Source organism: Ambystoma mexicanum, chromosome 5p, assembly GCF_040938575.1.
Source record: "Ambystoma mexicanum isolate Mex_15411 chromosome 5p, UKY_AmexF1_1, whole genome shotgun sequence".
NCBI classification, from domain to species: Eukaryota; Metazoa; Chordata; class Amphibia; order Caudata; family Ambystomatidae; genus Ambystoma; species Ambystoma mexicanum.
This window is the reverse complement of record NC_090930.1, coordinates 1,331,652,381-1,331,678,095: the sequence shown is the minus strand read 5'-3', so window position 1 is coordinate 1,331,678,095 and position 25,715 is coordinate 1,331,652,381. Positions and strand designations below refer to the sequence as shown.

At 45.6% G+C, this 25,715-nt stretch overlaps 1 protein-coding gene across 1 annotated transcript in view; it reads right to left on the bottom strand.

The window, feature by feature from the left end:
* ADCY2 (adenylate cyclase 2) overlaps positions 1 to 25,715 on the bottom strand; it is a 3,241,403-nt gene that overhangs the window by 1,041,529 nt on the left and 2,174,159 nt on the right. The window contains exon 6 of the mRNA XM_069613724.1: positions 2,187 to 2,298. Coding sequence (XP_069469825.1) covers positions 2,187 to 2,298 — 112 coding nt within the window. The remainder of the gene's footprint in view (positions 1 to 2,186; positions 2,299 to 25,715) is intronic.

The following is a 25,715-nucleotide window of genomic DNA, read 5'->3' as shown; positions in this document are numbered from 1 at the left end:
CCAAGCCCCATCGCAGAATGGCTTCATTGTGTGTATAAAGTGACACAAGGATATTGAACAACGGCAAACCGACCCAAAGCTAACCAACCATTCTCAGAATGCAGTTCTTGGGTTAATCAAAAGCTCTTTGAAGGTCGATAAATATAGAATATAAGTTCCTTTTCCTTATAATGTAGTATTTCTGCACTATGATTTAGGATAAACTCTGAGGGCCTCATTACACAGTAGGCGGTAAAGGTTTACCGGTACCGGTAAGGGCACCAGTACCGGTAAACCCTTACCGCCTTACTCCGAGGTCCCTTTGCAGTACCCGACCTTATCGGCTGGTGTAGACCAGCCGTTAAAGTTGGGAACCGCAAAGGGGCCTTGGTGCTATTTACGGTACCGCAATTTGCGGTACCGTAATTAGCCCCACCCCCATTCCCATTGAGCCCTATGGGGCAAAAATGGGAATGGGGAAGGGCCATGGAGAAAGGGGGAATTACTGCCCCGCCAACCTTGGAATAGGGTGGTAATTCCCCTTTTCTCCATGGTGGTACCGGTATGGTACCGCCGGCAACCATGGTGCTAATAGCACCATGGTTTACCGCCTACCGTGTAATGAGGCCCCCAGTCTGTAGTGCTAATCCCCGCCTGCAACTCAGCCTGCAGATGACTAATGAAGTATTATCCTCTATCTATATTGTACGATGTTCTAACAGAACCCCTTGCACATATTTTACCCACAGTCCCATTGCAAAATCTGACACCAATTCAAGGGTTTGTTTCCCACCTCTTGATTGTAAATAGGAATTATTTCAGCTTTTCCCTAACATTCTGGTACCGTAGATGTTCCAGTGATAGCATTGAATAACCAGAGAAGAAAGGGGCCCCATAATAAAGGTTATGAGTTAAACAAGCCTATGGGTACTCTGCTTGCCACAGGCTTTTTATCACTTTTCTGATTTGTTAAAGCAACATGTACTCGTTCTAAGGAAAAAGCGAGAAGTGCTATGGGTAGCTTCCCCAAAACAAAAGAGGTGATGGCTGGAAAGTTTAGCATGAATCTCCACTTCTGGCATTGCTTTGGGCAACCCTCCAGACCATCGTTCTTCACCTGCCAAACCATTTCAAAAGGGGAAAGACCACATGCAAATCAGCCTTGGTCCCACCACAAAAGAGGCAGTCCAGCCTGAACTGCTCGGTCACATCCCTTCTGCACAAGAACAAGCATCCCCAGACATGTTTCGGCCTCAACTAACCCTTCTGCCACTTTTCAAGGAGGGAGATAGTGATGACCTGTCATGCTACCCCTCTAACTTTCTTATTGAGTCTATGGTGTAGGTGATGGGAAAATGTATTAACACAGGATAAAAGATTGGATTTATCAGGAGTACATAATTATAGATGTGGAATATTGGTCTTGGGATGACCTCAGAACTGCGCAGCAGGCCCTTTAACCCATACATTACAGGTCCCGGCAGCCACAGATATCAACGGCGGAAAGTGTAAGTCCCCATTCCCTTGCCTCATGTGAAGAATGGGGAATGCTACAGCCCGTACAATCAACCCGATTATGCGCTAACATACATCTTACAACTTTTGTATCCAGCCAAGAGGTGGGGGTAAACATTGTGGCAAGCCCTGCAAGTGTGTAAAGGTTTTTAACTGTAGTGAAGGTAATTGCAAGTGCTGTTCTTCAATAAAGGGGGAACACAGCATTTTTGTAAGGGTCCATCTCAGGGATAAGCAAAATAATAAAATCAAGACAATGACTACATTATGAAAACATATGGCAACCTAATGCTCTCCTGTACACAATCCAGTTGCATCCTCTAAATGTGGGTGGAATGTGGTAAACAAAATGCAAAAAGAATGCACATACAGTTCAAATATACCACCGTAATAGCCAATCCGACTGATTTCTTGTAATCAGGCATATTTCTAATGATTGTTTTAAAGTTCTGAACGTGTCTTTAAAGACCAACAAGCCAAGGCCTACTTAACCTTTCCCTGCTCTCTTAGTAGAGTAGCAGGTTTTGAAACTGTGTTGGAAAAGTAATGGAACATGACAATTTAAGACATAGATCTAAACCACACTTAATTGGCCAAAGTCACACGTGCTCATTAATTAAACTAAACATTCCATGTTCTCTATGTGCTATGCTTATGAGTTTGGTTTATAAAGTAAACTGTGAGTTCCTTACCTTGGCGATTTGATCAAACTTGCCAAATAATTCATTAAGCATGTGTACAAGTTCACCTGGTGAGCAGTCGCTTGCCAATCGGGTGAATCCAACAATGTCGGCATACAAAATGCTGGAAGTTGAAAAGGAAATGAAGAATAATGTGCGCATGTTATCAACCAGCAGAGTAAAAATACACAGCAACTTGAATATTTCCAAAGACAAGGGTCATAAGGTTGTGCTTTCAACAATGTCTATCACAGGTTAGGCTTCTTTTTTGCATTAGCAGCATATAATGTGCTCCTTCAACACGAAGACATTGGTAACAGACAAACAATATCCTCAAAAATCATTTAAAGAACATAATGAGCTGTACGTTTCATGGAAATGCGATCAGTACTTTCGTTGCAAAGAACTGAAATGTACATCTAAAAAAATGTGTGATATCTGGCTCCGCTGACCCATTTCCCTGTTCGCTCCGCGGTCAAAAGTCTCATTGGCTTGTAGTATGCGGTGATGTCAGCAAACATTGGACGAGGCCGGTGGCTGGCTGGAGGAAAGCGTGCTGTGCGTCCCAATTTTGGGTTACACCGCCATGTTCTATTCCTATATAGTGCGGCACCGAATGGGCCTGGCAAACATACTTTACGCCATCTGGTGGTGGGAAGAAGGGATGGAAAGTGTGGGGGAGTGAGAAGTGGCTCCTCTGATATATCTAATTAGGTGGAAGAAGACTGTGGTGTGCCTGCAGTATCCGTGCATACTGCGCCAATTTGCGTGTAGCTCCAGAGGCGAGTGCTTTGTGTGGAGAATGCAGGCAGCCTTTGTTACAGCACGCTAGCTCGTGCAGCGACCTCTTTTCGTGGTGACTGGTGGCAGGTCAATTGCAGACGGGGAGTGCATTGCACATGACATTAATATTTTAACATAGCGTGTACTGTTGTCTGTTGTGTGTGGTAAGCCTGTAGCCCCTTACATGCATGGCTGGAGGCCTTGCACTGACAACTTTGTGCCCTGGTTGCAAGTAGGTTTGACATTGTTGACTTGTGTCTGTGGTTTGTCAACATTGCATACATTGTTGGTTCCATGGGTGTAGTGATTGTTAGCACATCCTACAGTGTTTAGTCCATGGCTGGAGTTCAGGGAGTGAACATTCCTGCAGTATGTCAACTGAGTACAACGTTCAGCAGTTCCGCGGTAGTGGGCATGTAGTTATGGTTAAGTTGCTCATCTCATAGGAAGACCTCTTTTTGCCAGTTTATAACTTCGCTCCCACTGGACGAATCCTCACCAGACTGTGCAAAAAAAGTATATGACCCAATCTGAATTTTTGGTGAGGTTTCTTCAATGGGGGCAAAGTTATAGGGGGTCCCAAATTCCTTTTATTTTCCATAGATGGAATGGGTAAAAACTTTGCGCATGGCTACAGCCCAAAGGGCAGGATGTATTTTAACCAAATTTGCGGCAGGGGTGGGGGCTTGGTTCCGAAAGCATGCTTTGTATGTTTTGTGGAAATGCAACCAGTACTTTTGTTGCAAAGAACTGAAATGTACGTCTCAAATAATTAGTGCCACCTGGCTCCGCTCCGCTGACCCTTTTCCCTGTTTCCCGGTCAAAAGTCTCATTAGCTTGGAGTATGCAGTGATGTCGGCAAACATTGGACGCAGCCGGTGGTTGGCTGGGGGGAAGCATGCTGTACGTCAAAATTTTGGGTTACACTGCCATTTTCTATCTGTGGACAGTGTGGCACCAAAAGGGCCTGGAAAACATACTGTATGCCATGTGTTGTTGGGAAGAAGGAATGGAAAATGTGGGGGAGTGAGAAGTGATTCATATGATATATCTCATTAGGTGGAAGAAGACGTGGTGTGCCTGCAGTATCCGTGCATACTGCGCCAATTCGTGGGTACCTCTAGAGGCGAGTACCTTGTGTGGAGAATGCACGCAGCCTTCGTTACAGCATGATAGCTCATGCAGTGACCTCTTTATGTGGTGACTCGTGGCAGGTCAGTTGCAGAAGGGGAGTGCATTGCACATGACATTCATATTATAACATAGCGTGTACTGTGGTGTGTTGTGTGTGCTAAGCCTGTAGCCCCTTACAGCATTGGCTGGAGGCCTTGCACGAACAACTTTGTGCTCCGGTTGCAAGTATGTTTGACATTGTTGTCTTGTGTGTGTGGTTTGTCAACATTGCATACATTGTTTGTTCCATGGATGTGGTGATTGGAGCTCATTGAGTGAACACTCCTGCAGTGTGTCAACTGGGTGCAATGCTCAAATGCTGTGCGCATAGAATTGTATAGGGTTCAACTGCATATTTTATCGGCTTGGGTAGTGTCCATTATGCGGAGTGCTGACTAAAGTACTGCACTATGAAGTATTGGTTTTGTGCACTTAATAGAGTGCTGGGAGCAGGGCCACTGTTGTGAAGATTTTGTGGTTCGGTTGGCAGAAACACCATAGTATGTGAAAGAGAGTGGGTAGGGGTGCCGGAGTGTCATGACTCATGTTTTTCCTTACCTGCATAGGGTTACGCTCCGTATACCCTGGTCTTTGCCATGGTGACTGTCACAACACTCCATACACCGCAACAGTGACAGGACTACATTTCCCAGCAGTATTAGTGCACGGCGGTCATGTGATCACGACCGTACGTCTCTGCGTTCCTTATTTTTGTTTGCCTTTCCTCAGTTTCGGTGCTCCTAAACCGTTGCTCTTTGTGGCTCGGAAAGTAGCGTTTTCCTGATCTCTTGCCTCCAGATTTCTGTTTCTGTGTTGCCGACCCGGACCGTTTCTCAGACTTCTCCACGGAACGCTCCTTGACGGCTTTCTGCTTTGAGTTCCTTCACGGCTACCAACTCCTGGCTTCGTTTTTGGACTTCTTTGGCTTGCTCTTATATGTCTGGTGTTTGCTACCTAAAGAGAACCCTTACTCACTATAATTCCTGTGATAGACAGCACACCTTCAACAGGTCTTTTGCGTAACTGCGCTTGCATTGAAAACAGCTGTTCTAACGCGCTCCTCACATTCTACTACCAGCACACAGATCAGCTGTTCATGAAGCACTTCTTGGGTTACAACACTAGCACACTACACCAATTATCGGTTTTCCACACGTCCCTTCAGCACAACTCTTCACTTACCACTGGCTCCTGCACCAATAGGATTGTTGGATTTACCCCTGATGGACGCTCTGCAGAGGAATCTTCAATTTTGCAAGTGATCTATTGGACGCTATGCTGCATTTACCGTCAGCTCACTTTTGGGATTACAATGAAAGATGCTCTACTGTTCTTTTGGTATCAGGTATTAATATCGGCACATATATGGTCGCCGTAAATAATATCGGCACGAAAATGTCGTGGCGATATTATTACATGTTCCATGCAATTATGTTGCCACAAAAAACAACAATTTTTCGGTGATATTTTTGTATGGCGATAGTTTTGTGGCAACATTATTACATGGAACCATTCTATTTTGTACTACAGGTCTTTAGCAACACAAGACACCCACTTATGAACATTCCATCCCTGCTTTCACTCTGCTTATTTGGGGACTCATTTCTGCAAGTAGGTTTCCAGTTTCTTCACCATTCACTGCAGGTAAGAGTGGGGACGTGAGGGTGATGCGGTTGGGACCTGTGGTTTTCTGCTTGTACTTATATTCAACAGTGTCTGTTTTTGTTTCCATTCGCTCTATTGCTGCTCCTGCCTTTTCACTCAAGCCCCTGGCCTGTCATGTGTATTTGTTATCCTGCAGGCTGTGCTCTTGGGGGGAAAGTATTTTTTCATCGCTAATCAAGGCTAATGTTGAGTGACCTTTAGTTCCAGGACTAGTGGTTCTTGTTCCAAAAGTCTCTGGAGCATAACAGGAAGGCTGTGTTATCTTTGTAGATTCTGCTAACTGTTGCATGTTTCCATGCATAGCTGTATTATGGTGCAGAGGTTGGGTAGGAGTGCCAGAAGCTGTGGTACGTTTCTGGATTGTGGTACTTGGTCACATGTTCACATGCATGGCTGGATTATATTGTGGTGTCTGTGGCCAAGGCCTAGACTCTTGGGTGCATGGCCAAAGGCCTTAGGCCATAGGCCATGCACCCAAGAGCCTAGGCTTGGGCCACACCCATCACAGCCATGCATTTTTTACTCTGCATCTCTCAGAGGGTGGTGACCTTTAAAGAATGGTTGTGGAGCACATTTTAGACTTGGTAGCACACCAGAAGTGAGCTGACATGCGTATAGTGTTGGTTCCATGGGTGAGGTGATTGTTAGAACATCCTATAGTTTTCGGTGTATGGCTGGAGATGCTGAAGTGCCAAGTCCTGCAGTGTGCCCACTGGGTGCAGTGTTGAAATACTGTCAGTATAGAAGAGGCGAGGGTTCAACAGGATCTTCTATGTGCTTGGGTACTCTCCTTTGTGCAGATTGCTGGGAGAAGGCCCAATTTTAATGAAGATTTTGTGGTTTGTTTGGCAGTAACACAATACTTTGTGAACAAAGGTGGGTAGGGGTGCCGGAGGCTGCGGTATGTTTGTGGATTCTGCTAACTGTTATATGTTTCCATATATCACTGGTGTTAGGGTGCGGGGGTTGGGTGGAAGTGCCACTGGCTATTTTACGTTTGTGGATTGTGGTACCTGACCACATGTTTGCATACATGGCTCCATTATGCTGTGCTGAGGGTGGGCAAGGCCTAGACTCTTGTGTGCATGGCCAAAGTCATGATGGGTTCCACTCTGGATGATTTTGGATGCTGAAATCTTAGATTCTTTTACCGAACCTTCTACTGGCGGTGCTTTGGAAGCACACGCAACATGTACTCAGAGTGTTTAACCGTACATACAGAGTGCTGTACAGAAATGATAGTGTTGGATGCAGAGGTGTTGGATGTGATTGGTGCATGTGGGTGTGAATATTTCACAGTACCCAAGGAGGGAGTGCTACAAAAAGAACAGTGGAAAGGGAAGAAGGACTGTCCCTGCTTTACTAGGGTGCGGCCCTCCCTGTAGATGGGAAAGCGCACATGCCACATCCTGCCCTTCTGAGCATGGTGGCATGGAAATGGAACTGTGGGGATTATCCAATCAGGTGTTCAGGGTGTGGTTCACAGGAAGGGGCAGTACTATTTTACCCAATATTCTGTGTAGTGAGGTTGGCAGAGATGGAGAGACGCGCAGTGCTGATCGTGGGTGATGCCTTTGTGCAAGATCTGCAAAGGTATGACGTGCAACAAGGCATTGCTGCTAATTTCAGTTTGAAAGGAGTGGAGGCTTTGTGGGGCAGTCTCTATGAGTGCAGTTTTGGCGGTATGGTTCACCTTTGCAGATATGGAGCCTCTGTCGCTACTGTTGATGTTGTCGTGGTGCATTACAGAGGTCTACATTTGGGTTACATGTCGTGTGGACGTTTGCTCCGTCACTTGAAGAAGTTGATGAATGCAGTGATGCAGATTTTTCCCACTGCCAAGGTGGTTTTCTCATACATACCACCAAGAGGTGTATTGGACCATGCCGGTGTCATTTGTCCCCAGCCCGAGCTCGGAAGGTGTCTTATAAACAGAGGCACAGATGTTCTCCACCCACTATGAGATCATGAATTCGGAAAATATGCACTGTTTCCATGCAAATTTCATTTCTTTGACTGCCATTGGCAATGCTATTTTCTTTTACACTGTGCAATAAGCGTTGACCAGAATTTGGTAAAAACGTGAGGCACAGAAGAAAACAGCAACTCATGTAAAGACAAAAAACAAAAAAAGGTTCTTTGCAAGCACATAAAAAAACAAGAAAAAAATCTCTTTTCAGAGCCACCACTAAAGACCAAATCCCCTACCGTGTTTCAAATTTCTCCCCCCCCCGTTCCTAGCACGATATCTCTGTGGACTCCGCGTTAGCTTCAGGATTACATGTGTCACATCCGGGCCTTTTTAGGATGGCATCCATGGCAATGGGACTGTGGAGGCTAAGGCATTGCTCAATAAGGTTTTGTGTTGTGGTGTGTATGCAAAAATGGTGGCAGAAGGTCTATTTGTATAGAGAAATTCAGAAGCCTACAGTTGAAGTGTGCAAGGTAAGGGGCAGGCATCATGTTTGTGTGCATGCACTGTATGCACTTGTTTTACTTTGCTAAGATTCATTCAGTATTCCTTTTGTGCAATATGTTTATGATTTATGTAGGAGATGGGTTAGTGCGGAAAACAATTTGTAGCATTGTCAGAAAGAAAAAGAGAGTTCATGTTTGGATACTACAATGGCTGATATTGGTAAATGAAAACATTGAAAGCATATACCATTGAAGTGGGAACTTGATGGTAGATGATGGGAAAAAAAACAGTACGTTATGGGAGTTCAGTGGCAGATGCCGTGCTCAGAGACACTTATAACAGAGTTGTAAACATACTGTACAAAAAGTATTCATACCTCTACTTTGTGGTGATTGGTGCCCATGAGGATAAATATGGATGCAGAAATCTTGGATAGTTTTACTGAACTTTCTACTGGAGGTGCTTTTCGAATCACATGACACTTGCAGTCTGAAAGTGTAACGGTAGATATGAAGTGTTGTACAGAACTGACAGTGTTAGATGCTGACATCTTGGCTGTGATTGGTGGATGTGTGCGTGACTATTTAACAGTACCCAATGAGGTAGTGCTGGACAAAAAATAGTGGAACGGGAAGAAGGACTGCTCCTGCTTCACTGGGGCGTCACCCTCACGGTACTTGGGTAAGCGCACGTCCCACACTCTGCACTTCTCAGCATGCTGGCCAATGGGAATGGGACTATGGGGATTATCCAATTAGGTACTGAGGGTGTTGTTCACAGGAAGGGGCAGTAGTACTGTTTTTCATTACTCCTCGTAGTGAGGCAGGCTGACATGGAGAGATGGACTGTGTTGATTTTGGGTGATGCCTTTGTGGTAGATCTGCACAAGTATGCCCAAGAAAGAGACTTTGATGGCGATTTCGGTTTGGAAGGAGTGGAGGCATTGTGGTGCACTGGCGATGTCTGCAGTTTTGGCGTTATGCTTGCACTTTGCAGAGAAGTAGCCAGTTTTGCAACTGTTCATGTTGTTGTCGTACAGTACGGCGGCATGCATTTGTGTTACGTGGCTTGTTCACATTTGTTCCATCAACTGAAGAAGTCGATGAATGCAGTGAAGAGGCTTTTCCTACTGCCCAGGTGGTTTTCTCAGCCATACCACCAAGAAGAGAATTGGACTATCCTAATGTATCTTGTTCGCAGCTAGAGATTGGAAGGTGTCTCATCAACTGAAGCATGTGTGATTTTTTGTCAGCTCGGGGGGTGTTCTTCTGTAAGAATGACAGCATTAATTCTTGAAATGCAGAGTTTTTCCATGCAAATGGCATTTCTTTGTCGAGCATTGGTGATGCTCTTTTGTTTTCTCTACAGGATGCATTGAAGAGTTAACTGTAAGAATGTGAGGAGGAGAAGAAAACACAAAACACTATAAAAACCGAAAAAGAGGCATGACTAAAGAAGAAATCCCTTACCCTGGTTGCAATTTATTCCCCCACGCCCGCACACAGCACGAAAGCCACATCCAGGCTTTTGAGGATTGCGGGCATGGACATTAGATTGTGAAGGCTAAGCGATTGCGCACTAACTTTTCTGGGTGTGGTGTCTACACAGAGGACTGTTGTACAGAACTGAAAGTGTTACATGGAGAGCTCTTTAATGTGATTGGTGGATGCGTGTGTGACTATTTAACAGTACCCAATGAAGGCGTGCTGGAAAGAAGATAATGGAAAGAGAAGAAGGATTGTGCCTGCTTTACTGGACTGTGGCCCTCGCAGTACTTTGAAAAGCACATATGCCACATACTACTGTTTTCAGTATGCTGCCCATGGCAATGGGACAGTGTGGATTATCGGTGCTGAGGGTGTGGTTCACAGGAAGGGGCGTTAATACTTTTCTCCATTACTGTGCCTAGTGAGCCGGGCTGACATGGTTGCCATTACTTGCAAAGGTAATGTAGCATAGCAGAATTGCCTCGAAACCAATTACAGCTCAAAGATATGTGGCTTGATACTCTGTTCTGAAAAGCTACAAACAGAATGCAGAGCAGCTCTGGGGTCCAGGGACCTCCTGTGTAAGCAGCTGTCCCAGTTCCAAGGGTCCAGGGACGTGCAGCTGATGCATCTGTCCCAGCCCAGAAGGGTAAGGGACATTCAGCTGAAGCAGCTCTCTGAGCCAAGAAGGGTAACGGACCTGCAGCTGAAGCAGCTGTCCCAGCCCAGAAGGGTTATGTATGTGCAGCTGAAGCAGCTGTCCCAGCCCAGAAGGTTAAGAGATGTGCAGCTGAAGCAGCTGTCCCAGACCAAAAGGGTAAGGGACATGCAGCGGAAGCAGCAGCCCCAGCACAAGGGGGGTAATGCCATGCCCCAGGCCACTAGTGGTCTGGCATCTGGGGCCCAGAGTGGTCCCAATCACACAGGGTCAACACCAACAACACGTGGCAAGAAGGCAAAGCCAGCACAGCAGGAACAGACTCAACCTCATGGCACAGCACAGGACACTGGCACATTGAGGAAGAGGAACCTCCATGATGAAGAACTCCAGATACTCATGCACTATGTGAGCTTGCACCACCATGACATGTGCCGGAAACCGGAGAGCACACATACACATGCTCATCGTATGGTGCATTGGCAGCATGTCACGGATGAGATCAACGCTTTAGAGTTTGAGAAGCACACTGCTGCTCAGCTAGTGAAGCACTGGAATGACCCCACCTGTTGCACCAAGTCCAAGCTGGGTGCCAACCTCACCTCTGATCTGTCAACTGGAGGGGGGGTCATCAGAGGAGGAGCTGACCGAGCATGAAGAAGCTATGAGCTAATTAATTCTAATGGAGAAGGTGCAAGGCGTGGGAGGCCAGGAAAATTACGAAGACACGCTCGGTGAGTGACCAAGATTGTGCATCCTGAGTACGTGTAGTGAAGCATCACCAAGATGTATAATTGTGGTGCGCAGCTGGCTGCATTTGAATGACTGCCGCAGGTGAACCATGTCGTGGTGTACTGACTACTGTTCAGTGTACACAAGAGTAGATACAATGCATGTGTTGTACATCAGTTGAACATGGACGTGTGACAGTACTCATCCCCACTATCATACACATGCAACATTTACAACATTAAACCACAGCATGCCCTCTTGTTAGTTGCATCCTTGATGTATATCAAGCTCTGCTCTGCAAGACATGTGTTTGTGGAAGAAAAGCGAGTTACACTTCATGCCTTGCAGGGTACAGATTCTCTATTCACACATGTACGTAGGTGCTTCCATGCTACATAGAACATCCAAGATGACAACCAACATGCCTTACAGTGGGCCTGAGTGAGTGTGCATATGTCTAGACTGTGCACATCCCCGCTGCAGCTATGGCAAGGACTCCTGAGTGAAATCGTTGTGGGGCCTGATCTCTGGTACTCTCCCACACACAGCACACACTCCATGGGTCCATGCAACTGTCCCGCTTTGTGGGTCACTGTATCTTGTTCCTATCTCCAACTCTATTTACTTACTCTCTCTACTTCATTGACCTTGTTTCCTTTTTCCGACACTTACGGCATGTTCCCATTGTGAACAGTCCCTGTGCCATGTCAACACTGGTGTGGCATGTGGTGGATGCTGACTTGGATGTGGATAAGTGTCTCTGTCTGTTGACATGTGATGTAATTGCACATCACAGAGCCACATGACCATGCCCATTTCACTGGTTAGTCAACAGTAAGCTGTGGCATGTGCCATACTCTGCTTGCTAACAACCCTGTTTGTTGGCAGTATGCCCAATGGCCCTGAGCAGGGAATGTTTTTGCCAGTATGCATATGCCATGATCAGATATCTTCTTGTACATAGTGTGTGGATGTTCTCTCTCTTATGGTGACATTCCCTGAATTCTGTTGCATGACAGCAATGTGATACACATGTTTATTGTGCATACGTTGGACATGACTCCACATGTCTTTTTCTCTCCATGGAGGAGGCAACAGATGCAGAGGAGGAGGAGGAAGAGGAGGAAGAAGAGTCTGTGGTGCTTCAGACTACAAGTGGAGGATGTGGCGTGGCAGGCTGTGAGAATCCACTGGTGCTACAGACCACCCTGAGCCTTGCTGCAGACAATTCTGACTTTTTGGACTCCAGTAGTTCTGATGCTGAACCGGATGTGCAGTCCTCAATGCTTTTGGATGTGAGGGCACCAATTAGTGGAGCAGTTGGGGCCAGTGAGTCTGCAGGGGGTCAGGTGCCTACTTGGTGTCACGACCAGCTGTGGTGGTTTTGGCTGCAAGGCCACACTCCCATGTATTGGTTTCTGGTCCTGGGGCAGATGTCCAAGGGAGGTTTGCAGTCCTCCAGCCATAGACAGTGGCATCACAGCAAGGGCCATGCTCCCTTGGGTCAGGCAGACATGGACCCCGCACACGTGGGGGATGTGTGCAGCCTGGGTAGACAGAGTGGTAGCATCAGATGCTGTGTTCCACACACCGACAGGGTGCTGCCTATGAGAGTTTGCCTGAGGGCATGGATAGGATGGCCAGCTCCATGATCCCCCCAGTAACACAGGTGGAGCAACAGCTGCAGTTCATGCAGTCCATGTGCAACTCCCAGAGGCTGCACGTGGAAGCCAACATCAGGGGCCGACGGGCAGATTTTAGGTCTCTGCTGGCATCCCTGCTTGCAGAGGGTCGGGCACACAGGGAAGCCCTGAGGCGTGAGTTGTTGGCTCACAGAGCTGCAATCCGTGAGGAAGAGGCAGTCACCAGAAGACTGTTCCACCAGGAGTTGCTATAATTGAGGGAGACTATTGTGGTGGAACTCTGTGCAACCTGTGAGGTTGTGCATGGTGACCTCCAAGCCCTCAGTCTGCTGGTGCATTCATCAGTGTCACGCATGGCCGCTGCCGCTGAGGACCAGGCAAGGGCACTGCATGGGGAGCCTCCAGCACCACCTCCACCTTCTGATTCACAGCAGGATGGTGGTGCCAGCAGAGACATACCTCCTAGTCCCCCATAGTTGTGCCGTCTGTTATCCCATGGAGGGGATTTAATTTATTTGAATTTTATTTTACTTCCACCCATGTGGAAGTTGACATGCTCTCTGCCCCTCCCACCTCCTGGGTAGATTCCCCCTCCTCCCGGTCCATGATGGACATTTTTGATTTCTGTGTTGTTGATTTTTTGATACTTTAGTTGACCCCAGGCCCGGATGTTGGCATTTCAATTTTGAGTTGCCCTTTCCAGGTTTTATTTTGATAATTTTACTTATTTTTTCCTTGAGTTGTGATATTAACCTCTCAAGGCCATGACATTTGCACTGGTGGACATGCAGGCATGCATAGTGAGGTCAAGTTGGATGTTTGCATGGTGGTAAACAGGATGTCATGTGCAGGTAACTATGTGTGCTGTATGAATGGTACTTCACTGTGCCTGTAGTAATGTCTTCTCCCATGTTGTTTCAATAATCCATGATCTGGTGGTGACTGCTGTACTGGGGGAGACACCCTGCACCCTTTGTCTTCAATGTTCCCCATGCCCTCCACCAGGCACTGCCCCCCCTGTACCTAATTTGGAGACACAGTTCCAGGTGAAGGTGATGTGGGATTCACACCATGCCGACACAGTCAGCGGGTAAGCATTAGCACTGCCTTGTTGAGCATGTGCCTTTGGTCACCATGTGTGCTACATGTGTAAATTAACCTATTTGTGCTTTGCATGCAAAAATGTTTGTATGGGTTTTTAAGTGGTACTCATGTCACTGTGTTACCTACCTTGGCCAATTTATCTATGGCTGCACATACTGTGGTGTAGTGCATGTAATTGGCCATCTCCAATACAGGGAGTGTACTGCTTGACATGGCATTTGCTTGGTCTTCTCAACGTCACTCTCTCACCCTCTCTCTGTTGTGGTACGCTACACTCAGGGGCAGATCACAATCTATGTCCTGTCACCCTCTTTCTCCCTGTGGTGCTTCTGCAGAGGGTGCTCTCTGCATATTTTCAGTATCAATTAATGTGTTGTCATGTATATGCACGTTCTTTCTGTTGTTACTATGCATGTCATTGGATTTAGGGGAAGCATCTTCTGATGGTGTGCATTCTATCCAAGGCAGGTGGGTACCCTGGGCAGGTAAGTGAAGAGCATTTGCAGACACTGTGTGGTGTTTGCCTGGGAGTGGTGCACTGAGTGTGATCACTTGAGATTGACTTGTCTTGTGGGTCACCAGTACTTCTTAATGGGTGCATGTTTCACAAGGGGTGGTTCTGGTAATAGGTCTGGGCATGGTGTTGTTTCTATGGATTTGTGGGAGTTCCAACTTTGTGGGCATTTCTTGGATGTTTGGGAGTGGGTTGCAGGGCCGGCTGTTTGTGGCCTGTGACAGGTGTTGATGGTTGTGCTGGTGTGTATCTCATTGCACTTTGACCATGTGTACTGAGTGACACTTCACATCCCTTGCAATGTTTGTAGAGTTATGGATCGATGGCACATTTGGCCTCTCTTGCTTATGATTCCCCAAATAAGGTGTGCAGCACCAGTTACAAGCCACAACCATGTGAACATTAATGCACATTTTCGGGATGCTATGTTGTGTACCAGCACATTACGTTTAGTGGTGTTGCTGTTTTCACATGCATGTCTCATGCATGCTTCACCATGGTGTACGCAGCTTCAAGTTCACCGCAGCTGGGTGCATGCTACTGCTGCATTCATTTCAATGCCGTATTTGACCAATTGTGTGCTGCCACAATAAATCATGCATTGACCATGCACTTTTTTTTATTTTTATTAAAATGATCTAGTTTATTTCTAAACTTTTCATTTATATACATTGCATATTCACAGTAAAATACTATCGCAACAATTTTAGCGGAACATTCATACTATATCTTTGGATCTTCTTTTATTAAATTCTGCCAGAATTGGATGATTGTATATGCTAATTGTGTACTGTTTCCTAACAAAATTTGGTCCCATCTTTCCTTTGGATCTAGCTATGGAGTGGATGTCAGGTACATTTCTCTGTAGAGGTTTTGCTTTTCAGTCAGTGCCTTACATTCCATTATTACATGAAAAAGGGATTCAATAGTTTCTGCTCCCTTACAAAATCTGCAATAGGCCTGGGTGGTAGTATTTTTGCTTGGTTTTTGATAAAAGTTCTCCTGTTGGAAGCAGATTGAGATGCAGTCGCAGAAATAAGTCTCGAATATCTTTGTCCGGAAAAATCCTCAGATATTTCGAAAGCTGATTAATCGGCCTTATCTCTGATCCGCAATTTAGATCCATTTGATATTGGCTCTTCAGATACAGCGTAGAGATCCAGTCATTTTGCATTATTCTTTTTTTGGCATGCTATGGGCGACAAGTCAAACATTTCTATCGAGATCTCTGACTTCTTGAGTTGGGCTTCCATATCACTTTTCCATTAATTCAAAACAAAATTATTCATCACCGCAGAGTTCATGCAAAGTATCTCAATAGCTGGAATTTGATCCTCACTCTGGATTTTTCTGTACTGATTGAGCTGTTTCCACATTATTATGGATTGCGGTGACTGCGTCGCAATTTCATAACAGGAGGAACAAAGGAGGCAGCGTTAATACTTTCTGCCAAAAGATAGCTTCCAGCTGTTGCGATATTGCGGGGTTGCGGGGTCGAGTTTAATCATTGCCTCGCCTCCATCTGCTAGAATTGCTACCACTTTTTGTCTGTAAAAGCTACCTCTGGTTTCAGTGAATATTTCCTGTATTTCCTGTGGATGTAGGCACCTTGTCAGGCTGGGTATGTGCTTTTGATTTCAGATGTTGGACCCATTCCGCCTCAGACTTTGTTTGATTGATCCATACGCCAAGGTATTTCACTGTGTTAACTTGTAGTAGTTTGTTGTTTTCTAGAAACCAACAAAATTGAGCCTTTATCTGTTTCTTGGTTAGCAACATAATGTTTTCCTTTTTTGGGTATTGATTTTTAGTTTGTTAAACCTCATGTAGCTTTCCAGTTGGTCTAGGTATATCTGTAAACCTCGTTGAGTTTTATCCAAAATAACAATATTGTCTCCGTACATCATCTGCGGCAAGGGAGTGGCATTTAATTTCAGAGAAATATGCGTTGGTATGTTCATGTAGTCGTCAAAGTCCGAGGTAAAGAGGTTGAAAAGGGTAGCTGCCAAGGGGCACCCTTGTTTCAGCCCATTCCAAATTTTGATCGGCACTGTCACTACGCCATCTGCCGACATGTGAATTTGGATACTGGTGTTGTATAATTGTTCGATGAGTTCCACAATTTCGCAAGGACATTCCCAGGCTTTGAGTTTGTCCCAAAGTGCTTGTCTATTAACCATATCAAATGCAAGTTTCAGGTCTGCAAAGACTGCGTACATCTGTTTTTTATCCCTTATGACCCTTTGTTTTAACAGATTCAATAAAAGTAGGTTGATGTTAGTCCTGACCTTTTTAATGAATCCTGTTTGTCTTTTTGCCTGCCGATTATTCTTCACCGCCCACATAGTCAGCTTTTGTAATGGGGATGAGGCAAAGATTTTCCCTAAAGGTCTAGCAGGGTGATAGGGCTATAACTACTCAGATTCTTTCTGTCGCCCTGCTTGAAAATGGGCACACGTATTGCTGTTTGCCCCTGTTCTACGGATGGCATTTGATTCCAAAATCAATTCAAACAGTTGCATGCACAGTTTTACCCAATATTGGGAGTTCTGTTTGATAACCACATTGGATAAATCGTCTGGTCGTGGTGTGCAGGATATACTCAAGTTGGTAATAAGTGTCAGAATATCCTCTTGATTGTACTCAAGTGTACATTTGGTTGATTGTTTCACAGATACATTATTGGGTTTAGTACCTTATGTTTTTATAGCTCTGTGAAGTAACTAGTTCAAATTGATTCTGACACATCCGGAATTAGTCTATCGCTGGTGATAGAACATTGGTTATGAATATTCTATACATTTCTGGAATTTCTATTCGTTAGAGCCTCGAGCATATTTTCTGCGTCATGTTGAAATGCCAGAGCTCTATTAGATTTGGTCCAGTTTGTATATTGCTGCTTTTCACTCATATATCTGATCTTCCTGCGCAATTCAATTTTCTTTTCTGTAATCTGTAAATTAAAGCAGTGAGTATGTTGCGGTCTGTCTTTGCGCTTAAGCATTGTTTTCTGCTGAAAGGGGCTTAAAACCCATTCATAATTTAGTTTGTCAGTGCCTTGCCATGTTGTCATTAGGAAGGTTTCAGGAAGACTTTCTGTTTGGTTTTTAGTCATTCACAGTTTGGTTAGTCTTCCATCAGGTTGTACTTGAGGGAGTATCAGTTTTGAGCTTACTCGATTCGCCGAAGACCAAACAGTATTTAACATCCAATAGCCATTCTTGCTGGAATAAATAGTGTCCATTTTAACAAATTTCTCCTTAATCCCTTAATCCCTTGAGAGATGTAGATGTGCACTTTTTGTTTTTATTGTATATTTAGCATGCATTTATCCTTGCTTGCTGTATCACATTGCTTTGTGTTGTCTGCGTATGTCTTTCATGGCAGTTGGCTCGGTGGTCAGCCTTCCATTCTGACATCAGCCTTTGTGAATTGATGCGGCAAGCATGATCCTGCCAGGAGTGTTAGGCGGAAACCTGTGCAGTTCCCTCTGGGACCACTGCAAAAGATTTAGGACTACAGGTGTTTGGCAGTAAACCCACTTGGTAGCAGTCTGTACCACACAGATTCACTTGGTAGCTGTGGCTGAGCAGTCAGACTTCCCTCAAGAAGAGTTAAGCAGTATGTGGAGTATACAAGATAGGGCAATTCTTCACAGTAAGACAAGCAAACACGCAACGAGACTCAGTGTAAAGATTTTAAGGTATTTATTTATAACGGAACATCTATGAAAAACACTATGGCACTATCACGGCAAACACTTCAATCACAATTACTCTACGAAGAAGAAACAATCAATCCCCCTAACAATATTTCGACAAGTCTAGGTTCTACCGGCATCACTTATTTGCAGACAAAGGTGTATGCCTCAACCTAGATGGCACTTTAATATTAGTTAGGACGGGAGAGAAAAATAGGCAGGTTACGAAATCAACACAGTTAAATACTTCACGGGTAAAATGCAAGGCAAGAAGGCAAGAACCACAATAGATCATAAAGTTCGGAGGCCAGGCCCACTCGGAGAGAGGCAAGGCGATATGTCCCAAAAAGTCTCTAGTGGAAATGCATTCGAGTCTTTGTAGCAAATTGTTATCGGCAGATTGAACCAGTTCAGAACAATATGTGAGAAAGCTTGGAGGCAACCCAACGGAAAGGAGAGGATTAAGACACCTCACTCGAACCGATCGAAAGGGAAGCCAGGCGGACACGGTTCCTTGTTTGTGGAGAGACAGCTCCGGCGGGGGCAGTTGTTCCTGGTGGTGGATGCACGTCGGGTCTTTGCCAAGAGTAGAGATGATCTCGTCGTCGAAGAAAAGTGAAGTCCGGTGCACCACCAGGGAAGAGACCATCCGCGGAGTGCTCCGTCACAAGGCACCACCTTTTGGTCGCGGTACAGGGGTAGTGGCTATCCGGTTGCCGAGGTGCTCTGCACGGGCAATTCAACCACTGCGTCCTGAGGCGAAGAAAAAGAAAAGGGGACTGGTTGTTTCCACCAGTCAGGGGAAGAGACTCTCCGGCAGGGAGATCTCCTCTGTCGTCGGGAAGTGGTGAGTCGGTTCCGCAGGACTCCACCGGAGGTGTCGTCGTGCAGGTCGGCTCAGCGTTACCCTCGTCGGATTCTTAGGTCCTGTGGCGACTTCTGAAGACCCAGTCCCAAAAGCCCTGCTTTTATGCAGAAAACCCCCATTCATTCAGCCTAGCTGTCAATCAACACATGCTAAGTGGTGAGCGGGGAGGCCAATCACACCAGAGTGCGACCGGAGTTGGCAAGGCAACTCGGTCCAGGGTGCCTAAACCCCCTCCCACACCCCTGTGGTAACCCAGACAGACTGGCACCACTTTGGAGGGTCTCTGTACAGAGGCCCGCCAAAAGTGGAACAAAGGGCTCAAACTTTGCTTTAGGAGTCACAGAGACGAACACAGACGCCATTTTAAAAACCGAGTTTTGGCAGAAAATACCATCCGATAAACTTATTTAAGATAAGTGGACCGGTGGTACGTTAGAGATTAACGAGGAAAAGTATCAATCTCTAACAATGGGACGAATCCCATAGGGTTATGTTCGGGGTCGAACATAACAAGTAGTTTCCACTGCCACCAGCCAAAACTCGACGAGGTGGGACGGGACAGTGCCCCCTCGAATAACAGATCCAGGAGTAATCGAATTACCCCTACTAGTACGTCCACAATAAGATGGTTTGTACTAGTTCTGTTAGTAAATTTAGGTCTAGTAAAGCCAATGGTGACTTTACATGCCCGGGGAGACAGTAGTCAGTCTCCGGGTATGGAGTCTATGGTGGAGGTCCGCTAGGACGCCCCAGTGTTACGGCACGTAGGGTGCGGTGTAACACACATAGAAAAACATATGAGACCCTATGGAGTAAAAGACCCCATAGCCCATAGAACACATTGACATTCAAAGGAATTACACACATTCATGTCCAAGAGTGGGAGGAAAAGAGTCTCACTCTTGGCAGGATGGAAAAAAACAAACTCCAGAAATCCAGCAAAGCTGCTGGGGGACTCACTAGGTTAGGAAATTCAGCCTAAACAGAGAATTCTCCCTAACAAGGAGTGCAAGAGGAGAGTATTTGTGTACTTGTATTCTTGTACGTTGCATCACGGCTGAACTCTACAAAATGTTCAGGGAATTTGAAAACCTATCCGCTGTATCTTTTGCCCCTACTCCTACACAGTCCCTTTGTAATACACTTGCCTCTCATTTCTTTTAAAAACAAATGACATACTGAACATCCTTGTCACGCACTCTTCCAACACAACTCTCCCCCTCTGCCCCCACTACCACACACCCTCCTCCTTCGTCCTTCTCCTTCTTCACTTGGCAACTCCATGAAGGGCTCTTCCAAACATGTTGTGCCATGCTCAGCAAACAATCAAGTGCAACATCTCCTCTCTTGCCCCTGCTCTTGTTTATCTCTGCAACCACTCCTTTCTTACTAGTTATTTTCCATCCTCCCCCAAGCACTCCCTTGTGCGGCGCATCCTTACAATACCATCTGCAGACCCTTCCAGCCCAGTCAACTAGCGCCCCATTTCCATCCCCCACTTCCTGGGAAAACTGCTCAAGAAGTTGGACGTCCCCCAACTCAATACCCATGCCAAACTTGTTGGTGCATGACCCCCACTATGGATTCCAAGCTTCCTGAGCCAAGGATACTGCTCTCCTGAACACATGTGATAAACTGCTCACATCCCTAAATGCTAAATCCCCTGCTTCCCTCATCCTCCTTGATCTCTCTTCTGCATTTGACACAGTGAACCATTCATCCTCATAAAAAGTCTCCATGATATACGTGGTATGTTGGAGCTGGCACAGGACTGGCTGAGCTCATTCCTAACGGACCATTCTTGTCCCTTTCACCTCCCCTACTTCCACTTCCACCTGTAGCGTACACAAGGGCTCCATTCTTTAGTACTGACTCTTTAGCATATACAATTCCCTGCTGGAACACATCATTGACTATTTCTCTCCCACAGTACAATGCTATGCTGATGACACACAACTCTTCTTCAAAATTCACACTGGCGCCCTTGCAGCTTCCTTCATCCCTGACTGCCTCTCCACCATCTTCCACACCTTCACCCAGAGACTCAATGTTACCCATGCTATGGTTCTCTCCAGGTTAGATTACTGCAACAGCCTCCTCCTTTATCTTCCTGTGTCCACCTTACAATCCCTCACGCTTACTCAGAATAGGGCAGCAGGAGTTATCCCTGGCCTCATCCCAGGGACCACATCTCCCCTGCCCTACTAAGCCTTCACTGGCTTACGGTCTCTGCACGGATTACATTCAAATTCATCTGTATCATCCACAAGGCCATCTAGGGCTGGGGACCAATCTATCTTCAACACTTCCTGATCAAATACTCCCCTTATAGACTACTGTCTTGCTCTGACCCCAACTCCCTGCGTTTGAAGCGTTTTGCTAAACAGAGAGCTGGTGGTCGATCAGTTTCCACAGCGGCTGACTTCCGTGTAATAGCCTCCCTCTCCCTCTGTGTCTTGAGCAGGACCACCTTAAGTTGCCAAAAATTCTGAATACCTTTCTCCTCTCCTCTTCCTTCTCCTCCGTTCTTCCCTGCTAATCAAACAGTAGTGTGACTGATGTGCAGGGGCATTATGTATCCTCGGGGCCCTGACCCCACACATCTCTCATCCAAGCCACTGTCTATACACTGCACTTGCTCAGGCTCAGCCTTACCACGGGAGGTTGGACTTAAGTTTTTAATTGAATTTGTTAGCACTTTACCCCGTGCACTTCTCCATGTGCACCTCATCACCTTGTCCCTTACCCCCCTCCATTCTACACTTGCACGTTCTGAACACACACAAGGCATGGTATGTTCATCTCACCTCCCAGTTATTCTCATGATTTGTTTGTACTATTCATTCAATTATTTATCTCAGATGTAATTCATTGTCTAAATTACCCTCTCCACACCCTGTTGCCCTGTGGGCGCTTTGAAACAGTTTTGATAATTGTATAAGCGACTAACAAAGGAGCAATACATGAATGAATAAATAAATGTGCTCACATTACTGTGTTCAGTGCACTGTCACAATACTACGCAGGTGATGGCATGCATTGTCATGTCTTTGTTAGTCTTCCAGAGGTGTCCCTGCTTTTTTCTGTGCTCAATTATCTGCATATTTATTTTATTATTTTTATTTGATTTATTTCCATTTGTAGAGCGCCCCTAACCTGGAGGTATGTGGGTACTTTTTACAGTACATAGGTGAAACTGATGGAGTGAAGCTACAGGTCTTGTGTAAAGAGCCAGTTTTTCATTTTTTGGCGGAAGGAGTATAGCTAATGGTCAGATCTGAGTGAGAGGGGTAAGCCATTCCATTGTTTGGCTGCAAACAACTGCAACTGGGAAGCGGCGGTCGTCTGCTTTAGCTCGTTTAAATTTAGGCGTGGTGAGGAGGTGGGAGGTGATGGCTCGGGTGGTTCTCTCAGAGTGGTGTTTGGTAATTTTGTTGGTGAGGTATTTCGGGGCTGTGTTAGTGATGCACTTGTGTGTGATGGAGAGGGTTTTAAATCTTATGCGGTTTAATACGGGTATCCAATGGGTAGTACATTTAGCATCTCAGATATTATTCTTTTTTGGAATATTTAGTGCTGCTCGTCGGCGTTGTTCTGAATGATTTGTGTTTTTTTGGTGTTGTGATAAGTGATGTCTTCTCATTTTCATGCACAATGTTGACAGATGTGTGTGTTGTGTATGTGCCATTGGTTAGCGAATGGGGATGTGTGACATGCGCATTTGCTATATGTCATTGAGAGAGACAGGCAGTGTGGGGGATGTTGTTTGCCAGTGTGTGTATTTTGTGTATTTGATTTGCATGCAGTGTGCAGGTGTTGCTGCATATGTGCCGGGACACATGTTGATGGTTGTCTTGTGAGTTGTTGTTTGCATGTGTTGTATGTCACTGATCGATGCCCGTGGCTCTTGAATTTTTTGGGTCCATGGGTATGTTAGCTGCACTAGTTTCATTTTGTTCATCATCTGCAGATCCTTCCTTCAGGGAATGATGGCTATTTCCTGTGATGAAATTTGAATGGCAACTGCATGCCAAGGGGACATGTAAGATGTGCATTTATCTTGATCGTTATGGAATGGCTATTCTGGTGGGTCGCACTCTTTGTCACAATTGTCTATTACCTCTTGTTAATATTTCATTTGTGGATGGGGTTTATTGTGGTCATGTTGACATGTTGAGTAACTTGTGTGTCAATACTGCACTGCTTTTCTACACCCCACACTAGGGATTTGATTGTGCTCAACATACACATCGTAGGACATGTGTGCTGCTATTTGAAATTGTGCTTGTTGTATTTTGTGTCCATGTGAATTGTTGAGCACGTGCATGGCTTGGAGTTCAGACATAATGTTTCAGGATTTGTGTATGCTTACACATTTGACAGGTATGCTAGTTGGTCAGATCCGCCAGACAACCAGGGGACCACTACAGTGGGGATGGTGCCCAGTATCCATATCCTTTAACTTTACACATGGGATGGTTTTGTTGCCAAAGAAGTGATTTAATTAAATGGTTGTTGTTAGGCAAGATTTGGAGCAGTACCCTTTGGGTGCACTGCAACAACCTTGACCTCCTGGTATTAGGAACCCAAACTTTGCTATAAGTCTGTACTACACAGGTTGGTAGTGTGTCTGAGCAGCCATGCATATCTCAAGAGGGGTCAATTTGAGCAGCAGAGGGGGTTACACAGAGATTCACATTGACAAGTATGCAAATAAACACTTATATTCAAGGATTCTTGATTAAACAATTATTAATTGGAGGAGCCTGAGAAACTCGGAAAGAAAACCTGCAGCGTTTTCCAACACAACTGTGTTGTGTTTTTGCCTGCTGTGGCTATCACTTTGGGTCTCCGGTGCTCGCACCGGAGACCCAAAGTGATAGCCACAGCAGGCAGAAACACAACACTGTTGTGTTTACATGCCGCGTAGTGTTTCCACCTACAGCTGATTTCCCATTTGGGGCTCTCGGGCTCCCCGTGGGGTGCCCGAGAGCCCCAAATGGGAAATGCTAAATACTGCGTTGTTCCTGCCTGAATCTGCTTTCCCATTTGGGGCTCTCGGGCTCCCTGTGGAGCCCGAGAGCCCCAAATGGGAAAGCAGATTCAGGCAGAAACAACGCGGTTGTTTTCCGCAATGCCGCGTTGTTTCTGCCTGAATCTGCTTTCCCATTTGGGGCTCTCGGGCTCCCCGTGGGCATACACCTCTCAAACTCCAAACCAAACACAACCACAAACCTCCAGCACAACAAACCGCACGAACTCCACTACACTGCAACAACAAAACAAAAACACACATAGACTCACACATCAGCACCCACCAACTACCGTCCGCGTACACCCCAGGCCCAGCCGACGGAACCACCGGGCTGAGACTGCCAACAGCACATCACTGCAATCTTGCACTTTTCCAGCCTTCACCCACTAACCCACCTCTCCCTCCCTCTTTCAGAGCCGCCAGAGCGCCAGGGGACCACTCCGGTGGTGATAGTGCGCAGTACAAATGTCCTTTAACATTAACATTAACATAAATGGCAAATTTCTTTTTTTTTATTTTACCTTCCAACCATAACGTCCCTTTAACAATACTTTTACATTTTTTTTCTTAGGGTTTTATCATGGCAACTAAACCATAATGTCTCTTTAACAAAAGTTTTTTCAGTGAATTTCATAGGTTTGTATCAGTGCAACGTAACGATAATGTCCCTTCTAGAAAGGTGTTTCACTGAATTTGTATAGCTTTTATAAGTGAAAATGTTTCATGATGTTACAACACTGTATATACGTTACTAATAATTCCTCTTTTAACATATATGAAAGGACAAAAATCTCCTTTAACAAGCATATTTTTTGCAGCGCACACTGATTGTTTTAATTTCCAGCAGTGCATACTGGGGCTGCAAGTCATAGTTGAATTGCCAAGGGTATGAGGCTCAACCATGATCCAGGCCCTACCAAACCACCCTTGTTTTCCGCTGCACCAAGCATGCGTCCTGGTCTAGTGCCCTTATACCCACATAATGTGACCAATGTCCATTGTTCATGGCTTGCAGACATGGCCAGTGTCAACAATGATGCTGCCGGCCCCAATAAGCAAATCAGAGTAGACATTTGTCCTTGCCAGGGGCCAGGCCCACTGCCCAAGCACCAAAGTTATTTCACTATTTTTTTGTTCCTACATTTTGACCCTTTGGAAAAAATAAAACACAGGACAGATTTGCAAAAGCATGCTTTCAGATCCTTGCTGATGCTCCTCGTGCAAGTTTGCTGTTAACCTGCCCAGCATTTTGGGCTGTAGCCACAAGCAGACTTCTTTTCCTCACTCAAGCCTATCCTGATTTTGAAAAGGTTACCACGTAGCCAGTCCCTGATCGCCTGACCCAATTTAACCCTATGTAGATTCATCAAATGGGTCCAAAGTTATAAGCTATCCAAACATTTTGGGACCTCCCTCTTGGCTGAACAGCACCAAACAATGCAACAACATTCAAGGTCGAGTCTATATTCTTATTGCAAAGTTCTGTGCACTTTTATGGAATGGCATCAAAGTTATAAGCCGTCTAATAACTGCTCTTCACCAACCCTGTAATGGACACAAATGCATGGATGTCCTCAAACATTTTCTAAGTTTGCGAATATAGCAGAAATGTCGCCGAACATCTGAGATGTTTGTGGACGTCAGAGAAGCAAAAAACAATGATTTGGAGCCTTTTCTGGACATAACCCATCCCATCCTCATCACCCCTCACTCCCCCAGAGATTGTTACATTTGTTTGGCAAGTGTAATGTTGTGTTTTC